This window comes from Bos javanicus, chromosome 5 (assembly GCF_032452875.1).
Source record: "Bos javanicus breed banteng chromosome 5, ARS-OSU_banteng_1.0, whole genome shotgun sequence".
Lineage (NCBI taxonomy): Eukaryota > Metazoa > Chordata > Mammalia > Artiodactyla > Bovidae > Bos > Bos javanicus.
In genome coordinates, this window is record NC_083872.1 from 10714758 (window position 1) to 10731374 (window position 16617).

General features: G+C 35.2%; 1 protein-coding gene across 1 annotated transcript in view; it reads left to right on the top strand.

The window, feature by feature from the left end:
* Positions 1-16617, top strand: part of PTPRQ (protein tyrosine phosphatase receptor type Q) — a 284028-nt gene that overhangs the window by 237276 nt on the left and 30135 nt on the right. The window contains exons 43-44 of the mRNA XM_061419020.1: positions 13137-13163; positions 13812-13893. Of these exons, the coding sequence (XP_061275004.1) occupies positions 13137-13163; positions 13812-13893 (109 nt within the window). The remainder of the gene's footprint in view (positions 1-13136; positions 13164-13811; positions 13894-16617) is intronic.

Here is a 16617-nt window from a genome sequence, read left to right on the forward strand (position 1 = left end):
TTCTAGGAGAAAATATTAGCAACTGGTAGCACAGACCTGTCTCTTTAAAACTGCTGAGCCTGGATCACAGAAGAAATCATGAGGAAATCAAAAAATAGAAAGACAAATGAAAATGAAAACACGATGATCCAAAACCTATGGGACACAACAAAAGCAATTCTAAGAGGGAAGTTTAATGATACAAACTTACTTGAGGAAATAAGAAAAATCTCAAACAACCTAACCTTATATCTAAAGCAACTAGAGAAAGAACAGGCAAAATCCAAAGTTAGTAGAAGAAAAGAAATCACAAAGATTAGAGAAGAAATAGAGATGAAGAAAATAATAGAAAAGACCAATGAAACTAAAAGCTGATTCTTTGAAAATATAAACAAATTTAATAAAACTTTCACCATATTCATCAAGAAAAAAATAAGAGGACCCATAATAATAAAATGAAAAATGAAAAAAGAAAAGTTACAATGGACAGCACAAGTGTACAAAGGACCATATGAAATTACTACAGGCAACTATATGTCAATAAAATGGACCACCTAGAAGGAATGGACACATTCTTAGGTACAGCCACAACTAAACCAGGAAGAAACAGAAGGTATGACCAGACCAGTTACAAGTACTGAAATTAAATCTGTTATTTAAAAATTCCCAACAAACAAAAGTCCAGGATCAGATGGCTTCACAGATGCATTCTACCACACATTTAGAGAAGAATTAACACCTATCCTTCTGAAACTCTTCCAAAAATTGCACAGAAAGGAACACTTCTGAACTCATCCCATGAGACCACCATCACCCTGACACCAAAACCAGACAAAGATGGCACACACACAGAAACTACAGACCAATATCACTAAGTCCACAACAAAATACCAGCAACCTGAGTTCAACAGTATACCAGAAGAATCATATACCATGATCCAGTGGGATTTATCCCAGAGATGCAAGGATTTTTCAGTATCTGAAAAGCAATCGGCGTGATACACCATATTAACAAAGTGAAGAATAAAAATTAAATGATCATCTCAATAAATGCAGAAAAATATTTTTATAAAATTCAACATCCATTTATGACAAGAAAAATTTTTTAGAAACTGGGCATACAAGGAACATACCTCAACATACTAAAGGCCAAATATGACAAATCCACAGCTAACATCATACTCAATGGTGAGACACTAAACATTTCCTCTAAGATCAGGAATAAGACAAGGATGTCTTTTAGTCAACATAGTTTTAGAAGTCCTAGCCACAGCAATCAGGAAAAAAAAAGACACAAATGGAATCTAAATTGGAAAAGTGAAACTGTCACTGTTCACAGATGACATGATACTATACACAGAAAATCCTAAAGATTCTACCAGAAAACTACTAGAGCTCATCAATGAATTCAGCAAGGTTGCAGGATACAAAATGATGTACACAAATCTGTTACACTTCTATATATTAACAGTGGAAGATGAGAAATTAAGGAAGCAGTCCCATTTGCCATCACATCAAAAAGAATACAATACCTAGGAATAAACCTAAATAAGAAGGCAAAGATGCCTGTACTCCAAAAATTATAAGATGCTGATGAAAGAAATCATAGACAACACAAAGAGATGCAAAGATATACTATGTTTGTGGATTGGAAGAATCAATATTGTGAATATGACTGTACTATCCAAGGCAATCTACAGACTCAATGCAGTCCCTATCAAATCCCTATGAAATTTTTCATAGAACTAGATAAAAAATTTTTTACAATTTGTACAGAAACACAGAAGCCCCTGAATAGCCAAAGCAATCTTGAGAAAGAAAAATGGAGCTGGAGGAATCAGCCTCCCTGACTTCTGACTATTCTACAGTCATCGATCGGGACAGTATAGTACTGGCAGAAAAACTGAACTATAGGTCAGTGGAACAGGGTAGAAAGTAGAGATAAATGCATACATCTATGCTCAACTAATCTATGACAAAGGAGGCAAGAATACATAATGGAGAAAAGACAGCCTCTTCAATAAGTAGTGCCAGGAAACTAGACAGCTACATATAACAGAATGAAATTAGAACGCTTTCTAACACCAAACACACACACACACACACACACACACCTCAAAATGGATCAAAGACCCAAATGTAAAGCCAGATACTATAAAACTCTTACAGTAAAATATAGGCAGAACACTCTCTGACATAAATCACAGCAATATTTTTTTGATCCATCTCCTTGAGAGATGGAAATAAAATGGAAAATAAAAATAAACAAATGGGACCTAATTAAACTCAAAATCTTTTGCACAGCAAAGGAAACCATAAACAAAACAAAAAGTGCACAGAATAGAAGAAAATATTTGCAAACCAAATGACTGACAAGGTATTAATCTTCAGACTATACAAACAACTCATGCAGCTCAATATCAACAAAATAAACAAAAAAACCCAATCCAAAAATGGGCAGAAGATCTATATAGACATTTCTTCAAAGACGACATACAGATGGCTAAAAAGCACATGAAAAGATGCTCAACATCACTGTTAGAGAAATGCAAATAGAAACAACAATGAAGTATCACTTCACACCAGTCAGAATGGCTATCATCAAAAAACCTACTAACAATAAATGCCAGAGACGGTGGAGAAAAGGGAGCACTGTTGGTGGGAATGTAAATTGGTACAGCCACCTTATGGAGAACAGTATGGAGGGTTCCATAAAAACTAAAAAGAGTACCCATATGATCCTACAATCCCACACCTGGGCATATATCCTGAGAAATCTCTAATTAAAAAAGATAACATGCACCCCAATGTTGACTGAAGCACCATTTACAATAGCCAAGACACAGAAGCACTCTAAATGCCCATCAGCAGATAAAGATGTGATACATACATACAATGGACTATTTAAAAGAATGAAGCGACGCCATTCGCAGCAACATGGATGGACCTAGAAATTATCAGACTAAGTGAAGTAAGCCAGACAGATGTCATAGGATATCACTTATATATGGAATCTTAAAAAAAAGATGCAAAATGAACTTATTTACAAAACAGAAATAGACTCACTGACATAGAAAACAAACTCCTGGTTACCAAAGGGAAAAGGGAAAGGTGAGGGATAAATTAGGAGTTTGAGATTAACACATACAGACTACTATATGTAAGGCAATGGCAGCCCACTCCAGTACTCCTGCCTGGAAAATCCCATGGATGGAGGAGCCTGGAAGGCTGCAGTCCATGGGGTCGCTGAGGGTCGGACACGACTGAGCGACTTCACTTTCACTTTTCACGTAAGGAAATGGCAACCCACTCCAGTGTTCTTGCCTGGAGAATCCCAGGGACGGGGGAGCCTGGTGGGCTGCCATCTATGGGGTGGCACAGAGTCAGACACGACTGAAGCGACTTAGCAGCAGCAGCATATGTAAAATAGATAACCAACAAGAACCTACTATATAGCACAGGGAACTAAGTATTTGTAATAATCTCTAAGGAAAAAGAATCTGAAAAAAGTATAATATATGTATATAATGGAATCACTGTGCTGTACACTTGAAACTAATACAACATTGTAATTTAACTACGTTTCAGTTTTTTTTAAAGTTCCAATGAAGTTGAAAAAAATGCAATATTTTAATTGTATAGATTATCTATATTCCTGGAAAAAAAATCTATGTTAAATCTAGGATTAAATTCTTGGGAAAGTTTAAAGGAATAAAGATATAATTTTAAAGAGAAAAAAACACTGCTCAGCCTAACTGGCCCTGTGGTTTGCTTTGAACTAATTTAACTGTAACACAGATTGGCTTTCCAAAAGAGTTATAACACAAAATTAAATAAGCCAACAGAATTTTGAAAAAGATACTACTGGCTAATAATTTTTAATTTTCACTGTCTCCTTTCTAAACTGAATTTAGAAGCTGTGTTTCTTTTGGTGACTAAGTCAGAAAAAATAGAAAATATTAATCAGTGTCATTAATATTCTTATTTGACAAATACTCCTTTTCTTCCAGTCCTCAACTTTTCCCCTCAAATTCTGGGCATCATTCCATACTAATTATCTTGCCTACTTTAGTTGAGTGAATGTAATGGTGCATCCTCTTGAAGACCAAGGCCCAATCTAGTAATCATGAGTGGAATTAAAATTCTAACAAAATGAAGCAAACAACTGAATGGCTATTTTAAGAGTATCTTTCATGAATAACTTGAGAAGTTTGCATGCTGAATTTTTATTAAATATATATTATGCCTTCAGAAGTTTACCGTGTAAAAGAATCCTATGAATGTGTTTTGTAAACTGTAAATCAGAATACATTCAGTATTATTATTGTTATTTATAATATTTGTAAAATTAAAAATGACCCCAGTCTACTTTCACATTTAGGATTTGCTAACATAATACTTGCTACTGTTTGAGAGCAACTACTGAACTGAACTGAACTGTGTGGTAAATTTTGTATGTAATGATCTCAGCCAAGTCATTTAATCTTTTGTGGTTGGTACTCCTTATCTCCATTTTACAAATGAAAAATAAAAGATGCCTGGAGAATTTAAGTAACTGTCCCAGGGCATGCATCTAGTTAACAGGACAGCCAAGATGACAGGAGCAGGTCAGTTTGATTCTGAAGCATCAGCATACACCTCTAATTGTGTGCATGTATTTGCCTCTGAAGCATGCTACATGGGATCAACACACACACACCTGACAAGACCTGTGATATCCTTCTTCAAGTAGGATTTTCTATGCAGAGTATTTTCTTCTTTCAAGTAGTATTTCTTTTCTATTCTAAGAACTGCTTCTTTTGTGATTCTCCAGCGATACAGGGAAAAGAATGATAGCATTTTAGTATAGGTTCAATCTTACAGAAACCGAAAAGTATTTAGTTGTGCAATTCCTGTGACTTCACTAATAATACACAAAATTTGACCAATATATGAAATACTTTGTAAAATTGTTAGCATTTTAATTTCCAGCAGTTCTCTGACAGATTCTGGTCATTAATTTTACTTCTGTCTTAAACTATTTTGCAAGCAAGGGCAAAAATATATGAATCCAGATAAGGAATGTCTGAACAAAATGTGAATTTGGGACAAGAAATGTCCAGCAGTAGAATGAAATTCAAGATATTTCATGCTCATGTTCTTCCAGCAACAAGTAAAAGACAATGCAGTATGTGCTTTTATACTAAAAAATTAATCTTTACTTCCAGATACTCTTCATTTTTCTTTAGACGAAAGGAGATTTTTGTCATCCAGTAAGTTACTGTGGTAATGCAGAGCTCTGCTGTGATTAATCTTTTCAGATGGTGTGCTCTATATTTTAAAATACATGATAAGAAGTGTTTTGTTGTTTAATATGCTATTTTTTCCCAAAGACAAAAAACAGTTAAAGGTACTCTAAACTTTCTACTTCCTACGTGTCCTCTATGATACTGCATGCTAGTGTAAATTAACCTTATCAAAATGCGCATTGACTCACAATGTGCATGGCCTGAGAAATTTGCTGTGTTATCATGTTGTGTTAACTTTGATTGTAAAATAAGATTTTACCTAGATTTCTTCACAAGTTTCCTGGCCTATTATTACGATGACACAAGAGTTCTCTGTCTGATGGGTGGTGTCTGGGCTCACATTCCACACAAGCTCATTTCAACTACTACAGGCAGTAATCTGTGAGAGCCAAGATGATCACATTCCCTGTTTCATAAAATTTTGACTTCTACCATACCCAATGGACAGCCAACTGCATGCTTTCAGACATCCCCCTAATGCCCAGAAGTGCCACTTTTATCCTAGGATAAAAATTGCTGTATACATTCTGAGGGGAGCATAGCAAAACGACTGCATTAGCAGGGACCCAGCAATTGAGTGTGGCAGAGATACTCAATTTCTTCAGTAAAGGATATGAATGGAGGTAGAGAAGGAAAATGCATTTGATTTCAGAATCCCAGATCTATCTCTGACAAAGGACTCAATTTCCATGAGCCCACAAGGCTGGATGGAGCCAAGACTCCTGACATTCTCTTGACTGTGAACAGTACTCAGAGTAATAATTCAAACAGAGGAAGGCAGACCCATGGCTACTCTAACCACATTTCACATTTTGGAATCATAGCTAACCCCTGTTTTATTTATTAACTAATTGCCACGTTCCCATTGACAGAATTAAAATAGTTTCATGAAGATACATTTTCCTCAAAGGACCTACTTGATCAGATTAATACATCTGCCAAAAACACTCCTGAGCTAAAGATTTCAGTGATCACATCACACAGAAAATACCATTTCCAACCAGCACTCAAAGCTGACCTCTCAATGTTCCAGACTCACAAATGGTCTGGTTGAGAAACTCTGCCAAATGCCTTTCTGCGTCATCATTAAACAAAATCCTTTTCCTTTTCCTTTTTGGCTTTATGCCATTAGTGGTGATGGCTTAGTCACTAAGTTGCATCCAACTCTTGTGACTCCAGGGACGTATAGCCCTCCAGGCTCCTCTGTTCATGGGACTTTCCAAGCAAGAATACTAGAGTGGGTAGCCATTCCCTTCTCCAGGGGATCTTCCTGACTCAGGGACTGAATCTGGGTACCCTGCATTGCAGACAGATTCTTTACCAGATATGCCATTAGTAGCTCAGAGAAAAATGCTTCCATTTTTATCGAACCCTCACTCTCTCACCTCTATAACCACATTTTCTTCTTCTAGAATCAGTCAACAGTCCTCTGGTCAGAGCTCCTACTCTGATAGAACTATATAGTTTGGGTTAATCAGAATCTTTAAACACCTCTACGTAAATCAACACAGTTAAAATATAGTCGCCTTTCAAATCTGGTTTTTTGAGGTTACCTGCTAACCCCTGAGAGAGTAATTTCTGTGCTTACCTGCCTGCCTGTCCTTTTAGATGCTGTTATGTCATCTGTCTGCTCTTCATTAAGTCCTCTCCCCGAGAACCTCTGCCGACCTCCCCACAAAGCTGTCGGCAGTTTCTTCATCCTCTTTGCTGCGTCTGCCCTCTTGCCCCTGAGGTAACCAGGTTTAGGACTACAATTTTAATTTAGAATACATGGTTTACAAAATAAGAATCTGTCAAGAGTTTGCTTTCACATGTGCTTAGTAGTAAGGAAAATTCAACTCTTGCCACCCTGGAAATCTGACATCACCTCTTTGACGACAGCAAGAACGTTGCTTTCCTGTATGTATCTAGAATCCATTTCACCTTGTTTGCATGAAAGAAATATCAGTTGGGCCTCTACAAGTGCCAGGGTCTGAATACTGTGATAAAAAATTACATTACTCACTTATTAACGTGGCATGTTTACCTTATAAAGTGAAGTTCTAGAGTCAGCTGTACAGTCCTAGCCATTGGTTGGGATAATATTTTTAATTTGTACTAAAGACCAGAGAAAAGTCATTGGTGATTTGATTAAGAGTCTGAAAGAATACTAAAGCCTATAATGAATAAAAACAATAGGAAAAAATAAAAATTAAGATCCTTTTGAAAGCATTACAGTAAATGCTTTGGATAAGTAACATAGTCATTGTAGAAATAAATGTGGACATTGGAAAAATTAATGAATTGAAATACATAAACTAAAAACCTCACACTCAGTATTTTACGAAACTTAGAAAAATCAATTAACATGTTTTACCAGATTATTCAAAAATTTTTGTTGAAAATGAAGTACATATTAGTGTGAGAAGTACATATTTTTACAGTAAAGGCAGTAAAATTTTGAACCTAACTTAAAACTGGTTAAGTAGAAAACATAGCTTCTCGCCACTGCTAATGCTGAGTTAAGCTGCCCATCTATAGGCTATCATCTGTAGCTCTCTATTTGGACTATATTTTAATTCCCTATAGATTTCAACTAATTGACCTTGAGGGAAAGCTGAGTCTCTGTGACAATATGGTCTTCAATCACCACTGCCAACATAAATAAATGGTTCCTCTCTGGATCTATCAAGAGTAATCTGAGTGGAATTTAAGTTTTTGATAGACTTTGAAAAAAAATGAGCCCAGACATGAAATAATACCCTTTTCAACAAAAGGGCATAGGATTTAAGCTAAGATTCATGTAATAAAACGTGTTTAGCCCTTTATATTAGACATTGGTCAGTTATCTTACTGAAATCTGGACAATCCCCAAATTGATTTACACACTAATGAATATGATTTGACAGTATCCTTCACTATTGTGAGTGAATAAGGACTCTTATTCACCAAAGTGTCTAAAACACTCTCCATGTACCCAGTTTTTAAGTTTTTTTAAATGTTAATAAAAAGTATTTTTGAGTCTCTTTGAGTATGTCTATAGATCACTTTATTTGAAATAGCACTCCTGAAATGACATTGTTGATTTTCATACACATTAATTTCTGTGAGTTTTTTTATGCTTATCTAACCAAATAATTTTCCATAAAGGAATTTAATTTCTTCATCAGTGCATTTTCTTCATAGTATATGCCATCTCCTTTTCCACTTCCCTGCATAATTGTCCAAATTACTATTTTTCCCTGTTTACAAGTAAAACTTTAAAACTTCAAAGAAAAATAAAATTTAGAATGCAGTCAGTACTTGAGAAAAATACACTTGTTCAATATGAGGCTAAGAATCAAGGCAATGACAAGGAGACTACAAACAAAAATAAGGGGGAAAAAAACTAATTGTTATTTGAAACAGGTAATTTATGCCAAAATATCTTCTCAATTTTAAGCTGTCTAGGTAGGTATTTATTTCAGTTCACACATAATTGTGAGATAAGCACAGACTGGAAAATTTCGTAAAAACGGTCTATGTGACGCCTTGTTTCTCACATTATGTAAAAACAAATGTGAAGAACAGCATACGTAAAATGACTGGGTTTAAGGGAGAGATACTGAAAAGTAAACAAAGCCAAAACAGATCTTGTTTTATTAAATCTATTATCTAAATTACTTGTGCAGACAAGAGCAATTTTATTGTTCATGTAACTTCCTGAGTATCTAGCACCTGTTAACTTCTGTTGTGAGAGGATTTGATACGGCTTTGTTTAGACCTGTATACTGTTTACTGATGCATCTGTTGATCATATTTAAGCCCTTGAGTAGCATCTCATGAGAATTCTCAATTAATATCTTTGTGGAAAATTCATTTAATTCAGATATTCTCTCATAATAATCAGAGCACTTGTATTTAGTTTACTATGTATCTTTAGTCTAAATTCATCCACAGTTGTATATTTAACAATGACTTATTCACTGTCTACTACAAATAAGTTTATGAGCGGCTTGCAGTAAGCCAAATGTTAACCCTGCCCCTGCCTTCAAGTAATACATGAACCTCAATGCATGGGTCCTTAATACATGTACTTATATAGCCATGATAGAAGATGGAAGGTGATTTGTCCATAGAAGTTTAGTTTCATAGAAGGAAGAAATTATGTTCTCTGTAATAGAATAGGGTAAGGTCCTTAGAGGAGTTAACATCTGAATTAGCTATTAAGCAATCAGCAGCATCTGGTTGTGGTAAGACACCTGGAATGGAGAAGCTAATAGAAAATATCTGTGGTGTAAACAGGGTAAGGTGAGGAGTAGCTATAAAGAATAATGTAAAAAATGCAGGCACAGTTAAAAGTGCTTTCACATGATAATATGAAAAGAGAATTATTACAGCCTTTATACTATTAGGGATTAATTTATAATTTGAGTTGAGAACTAGGAAACCGACCTTTTGATCACTCTTTATTCTGGGACTCTGATTAGGAAGAATAGGAAATCTCCCTGCTTAAATTAGCACAATCTAGTCTTCCCAGTTTTGAGTAAAATTTAGGATATTCTTTTAGAAACAAAAAAAACTCATTCTTTTTATCAGTTTAGAAACAAAAAAAAATTCATCCTTTTTATCAGTATCAATTGTAGAATAGATCTGTAGAAGGAACTTGAGTTTCACAATAAAACTAGAACTAGTAATTATAATAGCAGTGATAGCAAACAACATTTACATATTGCTTCCAAAGTCAGGGGTAGAAATTTCCTAGCATTTTACATATATGAGCTTGATTTACATATATTTGCCTTATTGTCTAAACTAGGAACTAAGAAAGGTTGAGGTAACTTACTCAAAATAATATAGCTGGTAATTGTTGGAACAGGTATTTGAAGCCAAAAGGGACACTGTATTTTGTAAGAATTCACAAATATTCACCCAAATCTAGTAGCCAGGTATAGTTTATTTTTTATTATTTTTTTTTCAAAGTATTCCATAATATATTAATCCTTTTGGAGCAAATTTGCACTTTCAAAATATTGCAGAACTGACTGTACTTTCAGGGGGATTCCCATTACAAATGAACACATACAGAAATATATGTTTAATAAAAGTGATCATATTAGACACAATGCTTTATTACCTGCTTTAAGAATGTTTTGAAATTATAAATGTTATGCATCATGGGAAAAATCCAAGCATTTAGGTATATAAAGTGAAAAGACTTTTAAAAATAAATGAATAAAGTCAAAAGTAGGTGCAGCCCTTCCCCTCAAAAGATTCACATACATGCCTCCCTTCTACTTCACACTAATAACCTATCCTGATAGGCATTTTGTCATACCTGTTTTTCCCTACAAAGGTTAAATATTATCACCATTATTATCATTTAATATTTAAACATACACATTGTTTTGTTTAAAAAAAACTGTTCATACTAAACAAAGGTGCAGGTATAGTTTAAAATCACTATCTCTATACACCTAAAACTGACATTACACTGTAAATCAACTATACTCCAAAAAAGAAAACAAAAACAAAAAAATCTGTAATCTCTAAAGAGATCTTTCAAATGTAAAATAATAAAATCAACCTTCTGTAGAGTTCTTCACTGAAAAGACAGACTATAAAGATAAAATATTAATAATTTTTAAATAAGAACAGATCATTAGTGAAAATAGAACAAGGATTTGAGTAATAATTATCTGGTGCTTCAGCTATTTCTTGCTCTACAAACTAGCTCTATTTCAGGTTCTAGATAGCCCAGAAAAAATATTTTTGCCAGTACTACCTCAAATAACCCTGGATCCTCTGGAAAAAGAAAATCTCCCCACCACAGCATGGCTATCTGACAGTCCTTAAAAAGATGAATCACAAGCTTGTCACTAAAGCAGATGTGATGTTTGAACTCCACCATTCATAAACTGAATAATGTTCCCTGATATTAGAAAAGTGATCTCTACACAAGAATTTCCAGTTCTGCATGGTAACAGAGACATTGATCTTGTTAATTCAAGTATCTCGTTCATTTCTATCTTAAGCTCAGTTCTGAAGATTTGCCCAGCCTGACCCCCATTCCTTTCCTGTTTCTGAAGAGTATTGTGGCATCAGAACATTAGGGTACCAAGCACCTTAAAGAGCTTGGGTAGTGTGGGTCTTTTTTGTTCTTCAGTCGCCAAATCATGTCCGACTCTGCGATCCATGGACCGCACTACACCAGGCTTCCCTGTTCCTCACCATCTCCCCGAGTTTGCCCAAATTCATGGCCATTGAATTGGTGTGGATCTAGCTCATGGTTGCCTTTTCTTGCTGGTCTTTGCTGAGGGGTAATTATTTTCTATGGGGACTGATATGCTGCCCGAGTTCCCACTGCATGTGTCGGAAGTCAGGACCTCCAATTCATATACTTCGTCTTCCTATCCTCAAATTAAGGAATTTTCTGATTCAATATCTCATTCAGTCATCTCCATATCCATCCTTCTCCAGGGGATCTTCCCCACCCAGGGATTGAACCTAGGTCTCCCGCATTGTAGACAGATTCTTTACCATCTGAGCCAACAGGGAAGCCCATCTATCTAGTCAGGATTTCTCTGTTGCCTCCTTAGAATCACTCTAAGGTGTTGTGAGAAACCCACTAGCTCATCCACCAAGACACTGCTCTGAAAGTGAAAGTGAAGTCGCTCAGTCTTGTCCGACTCTTTGCGACCCCATGGACTGTAGCCTACTAGGCTCCTCCATCCATAGGATTATCCAGGCAAGAGTACTGGAGTGGGTTGCCATTGCCTTCTCCAGGAGATCTTCCCAACCCAGGGATTGAACAGGGGTCTCCTGCATTGTAGGCAGACGCTTTAGCATCTGAGCCACCAGGGAAGTCTTTGCTCTAGTAATGCTATATATCACTGTGATGCCATGCTGATGATGAGTTGCTCTACTAGGTTATACCCTGTGGAGCTGAGAGATACTTCCTTCTGCCCGGGGACACCTACAGCATTAATGAAGAATTCCTTCTTTCTTCTTGATAACAATTACTACAGCACCCCTGTATTTTTCACCAATTCCTGCACTGTAATAAAATATACTCTGACTCATGTTTTCTTCACTGAACAAACCCCTTTGTGACCATTTTCATAGTATTTATTAAGCCACATTCTTCCATCTATTTTTTCATTTGTCCTTTACTTCAAAATCCACATCCTCTTACATTTGTCACTTAAGAAATCTGGTAAAATTATCCCTGATATTTAAAATTATAAACTTTGATAAAGGTGTATGTTCATTTTATTTCATACTTTGTGCCTTTTGTGTTTTTTTGCAGTGCTAATTTGTTGCGCATGACAAATGTGTTATTAAAGATACACCCATCTCTGAATTTGGGCATTGCACAGTCTATTTAGCTGTTTAAAATTATTTCAATTTTTAGAGTATAAATAACTGGACTAATGAACTGTCACAAAAATGTATAAAGTAACTGAAATGACTGTCATTTTTTATGGTTATATATTCACAAAGACTCGGGAAACAAGATTTAGTCAATTTGATGTCATTTTTCAATCACCTTCCTTTATTCAGCATTCTTCATGGACAAAGAAAAAAGTTTCACTCACATTTACATTTTTAGGGCAATAAATACTATGCAATATATTAAAAAGTGACCTGTACCAATGTAATGCCCCAAATGCCCAGCAATATAAAACATTACCTTCTTAGCTTGAGAGAACAGCCAAATTATTATTTGGCCATATTTGGGTCCAAATAATATAATTTCAAAAATGATGTAGAATTTAAAATAATGATCACATATCAGTTAAAGGTATAGCATGTTATAATTGCTGGTTTACCATGTTTTTCTAATTTTAATCCAGAACTCAAGAGCTGTATCCTCAACTCATAATGCGTTTAACACAATCTCTGTTGCAGGTTACTTAGTTATAGAAAATCCATCAAGTAAGTTTGTTAAGTATCTTTTCTTCTTTTTGAATACCAACTCTAGATTCCCTGATTCAATGAATCTTAATGTGTGGTTCCTTTTTTGTATGTTTGGTAGAAAAACCTCCAAGCTGGATATAAATCATAAAAGCATGACTAATTGCATGGTAACTGGAGAAATGCTTTCTCTCTCTCTGGGGTGAAGCCTGCATGTCTGTATTTTAGCTTGGGAAGTAATACAGGGATATCTAAACTCCTTAGGGTTTAGAAACCATGTCATTATGAGAATGAGGTCACTGCAATATTTTATATCTTCTAAAACCTTGTAATGTATAAAATGTTCTCTGTATGACAAAGAGGTATTATATGCATTAGGATTCAATGATAACTTTATGCCCTTACATTTACTTGAAAAACTTTCTTCATTAAAACGTGCAATCATTCATTTAAAGTCACTTAAAATTTGAAGGATTTCTGTACCATGAAATACAGGGAAAGTGAACTCAAAGAGGGAAAGCTAATTTTGTAAATATGACAGGGTGACTTTAAAGGGCTGTGTGGTTTTGAAATGTCCTGTGTCCTCTTAACTGGTCAACTATAAAGGCAGATTAAAGGGAAAGAACTGAACCTAACCTAACTCCATTTTATACCTTTCTTTGCTTGGAGGCCGATAAGCAAGAAATCCTTCCTGCAACATGTTGAAGAGCTTTGCACAAACAACAACCTAAAGTTTCAAGAGGAATTTTCGGTATGTTTCCAGCAGTTGTCACAACATTGCCAGACCTCCAGTCGTTTCATGTGTCACATTTCATGTCCCGTTTAAGCTTGCAAGGCCATGCAGGACTCTGGCCGTGATAATCAATACCCAATTACCAGGTTGATTGTTTGGATAGTAACACTACACTGAGCAGCCTCTGGTGCAACCTGAACAGAATTATTCACCTACTGTGTCAGAAAAAGGTGCTGCTCCTCAGACTTCCCCCAGCAAGGGCAACCCGGCCCCGTTTGCTCTCTGCTCATCACTCAGATGTACAATCAACCCTAGAATGCTGGACGCATTGGTTTTTGTGTGTGTGCAAGGTTTGGGTGGTACCATATATTTCAATAACTTTTATATTTAGAAACTAAATAAGTTCATTTCATATTTGCCTGCTTAGTTTCTGTTAGTGGTATAGAAGAGCCTGAGAACAGAATTTGATGTTTCCAGAAATTATAAAAAACAATGTTTTTCAGAACTGTACAAAAATAGATAAATAACACCTGTGCTTTACAGGCTTATTTTTAAATCATGGAATAAGTGCTCTATCACATTAAAGAGAATATATGAAGTTAAGAACTTGTCACTTTAAGACTATTTGAAAGTTAGAACATTAATTTTATTGCTTTTAGCATTTTATATATCTACAAAATTGAAATTACATTAAAAACGTAAGGCGTGTCTGAGATCTACAAGCTATCTTAAAATCTGTGAGCCCCTTTCCTGACTTATTTTGTATGAGAAAAATAAAAACAGATTTCTAAATGTTACCAAATATTACTGTTTTTTCATGAACGTTTTAGTGTGTGAACAAAACTCAAACAATTGGCTTGGATAATTCAGGACTGTAATATTTCAGTCTCTCAGGGAGTAATAACAAAAATGTGAGAAGATTAATGGTATTTCCTACAGCTTTTTGGTTATGCTTCTTAAATACTGATCTGGACTTAACAAAATCAGTGGTACCATAAAACTCTTCATAGCATTTATACAGCAAGAGCTTTCAAGTTTTCAGGAACCAAAGGGTAGTTTCATTAGAATGTAGCAAATATAGTTCCATCATACATGACTGAGTATCTGAAAAGTTTTATTAGCAATAACATTTTCACATATACTGAGAAGGTTTAACTGTTTTGGAGATCATGGTTTTAAGTACTTGGGTTTTATATATGTTGTGTGTATATACTAAGTAAATATATATAAATATGTAAGGACATGCCTTTTTTTAATTGCTTTCAATCCTACTGCTGTGTCAATTTTTAAAGCAAAACTTTTTAACAAATGCATCTTTGATGCATATATTTGATAAACCTTGTAACTCAGGTCATATTCACTTACACCTTAAATATCAATAAGCTCCTATTTGCACTGATATATGTCAGTTCAGCATTTGATAGCTAGGTGACCTAAACTCTCTGTTCTTCAGTGTCCTCCATCTGTACCTATCTTACTGAGTTGTGAATACTAAACTGATTGAACGATGTGTAATACTAAGAACAGTGGCTGGCACAATAAGCATTTGCTATTACAATGATGATTTCTACCATAAAGAAGTTCATATTTATGATAAGAACTGCAGACGTGTCTAAGAAATCACAAATACAGAGTCCTGATAGAGATATGCAGAAAGAAATGAGCCTCAACTCTGTCTGCAGAGCAATCAGAAAAGACTTTACAAAAAAGTGACCGGCCAGATGAACTTTAAGACAGAGCAGTAGTCCAATGAGTAGAGAAAGCAGAAAAGGTATTCTAGAGAGAAAGAGGGAATGCAAAAGCGTAAGGATGCAAAACAGTCTCACTCAGCTGTGATCCACTAACAAGCAGAAACAGAAGGAGAAAGAGCTAAGTATTAAGGAGGGTTGGTTGAAGCCCCATGTGCCCTGATAAGAAGGCCACTGAGTGTAATATTACTAACCAAACAATCGACCTGGTAACTGAATATTGATTATCAAGGCCAGAGTCATTTCAATCTATAAATGGAAACTTCTGTAAACACAGAATAGAAGGTGATTCCAATTCACCTTTCTTTTCCCCTCTATTTGCCTCATATAAACATGCTGATATATAATCTCAAAACCTAACACAAGGAAGCTGTTCTAGGATTCCTCAATTGGTTAAAAATTTTTTGAAGCCTTTGGTGCCAGAACACCAGAATTCAGATGCTTAACCTTGTCCCTCTTCTCTAACACACATACATGCAAAAGACTGTCCAGAATTCTCGGAGGAAAAATAAGGGAAGAAGGGAAAATTATCCAATTAAAACAATAATTTTTAACAATGCTGAGAAATTGCAAACCCCCCAGTTTTAGCACTTTTAAAGGAATCTGGTAAACTGAGACATATCTAATATGGAAAACTATAAATTTCATAAATGTAAATCATCAGCTCGATAAAATAACCTATTTTCTTGCACAGCTTTTTAAATGATCAACGGATATCATCATTTTCCACCAAAATATCAATAACAGAGCTCCTTGACACTCCCTCAGTGTCTGATATTTCTTAATCACACCTTTGCATTCTGTTATCAATTTAACAATGCCCACTGAGAACAGGAATTGACCTTTGGCATCTTCTCAAACTGACCAATGTTGTACCAATTAATAGGCATGAAATCACACTGCCCAAGGAGAAAAAACAAAAAATAAATCATCAACTCCCTTCCCCTACTAAGTAGATGTTGAAATATTAAATAATACACAGGGAATATTTGAT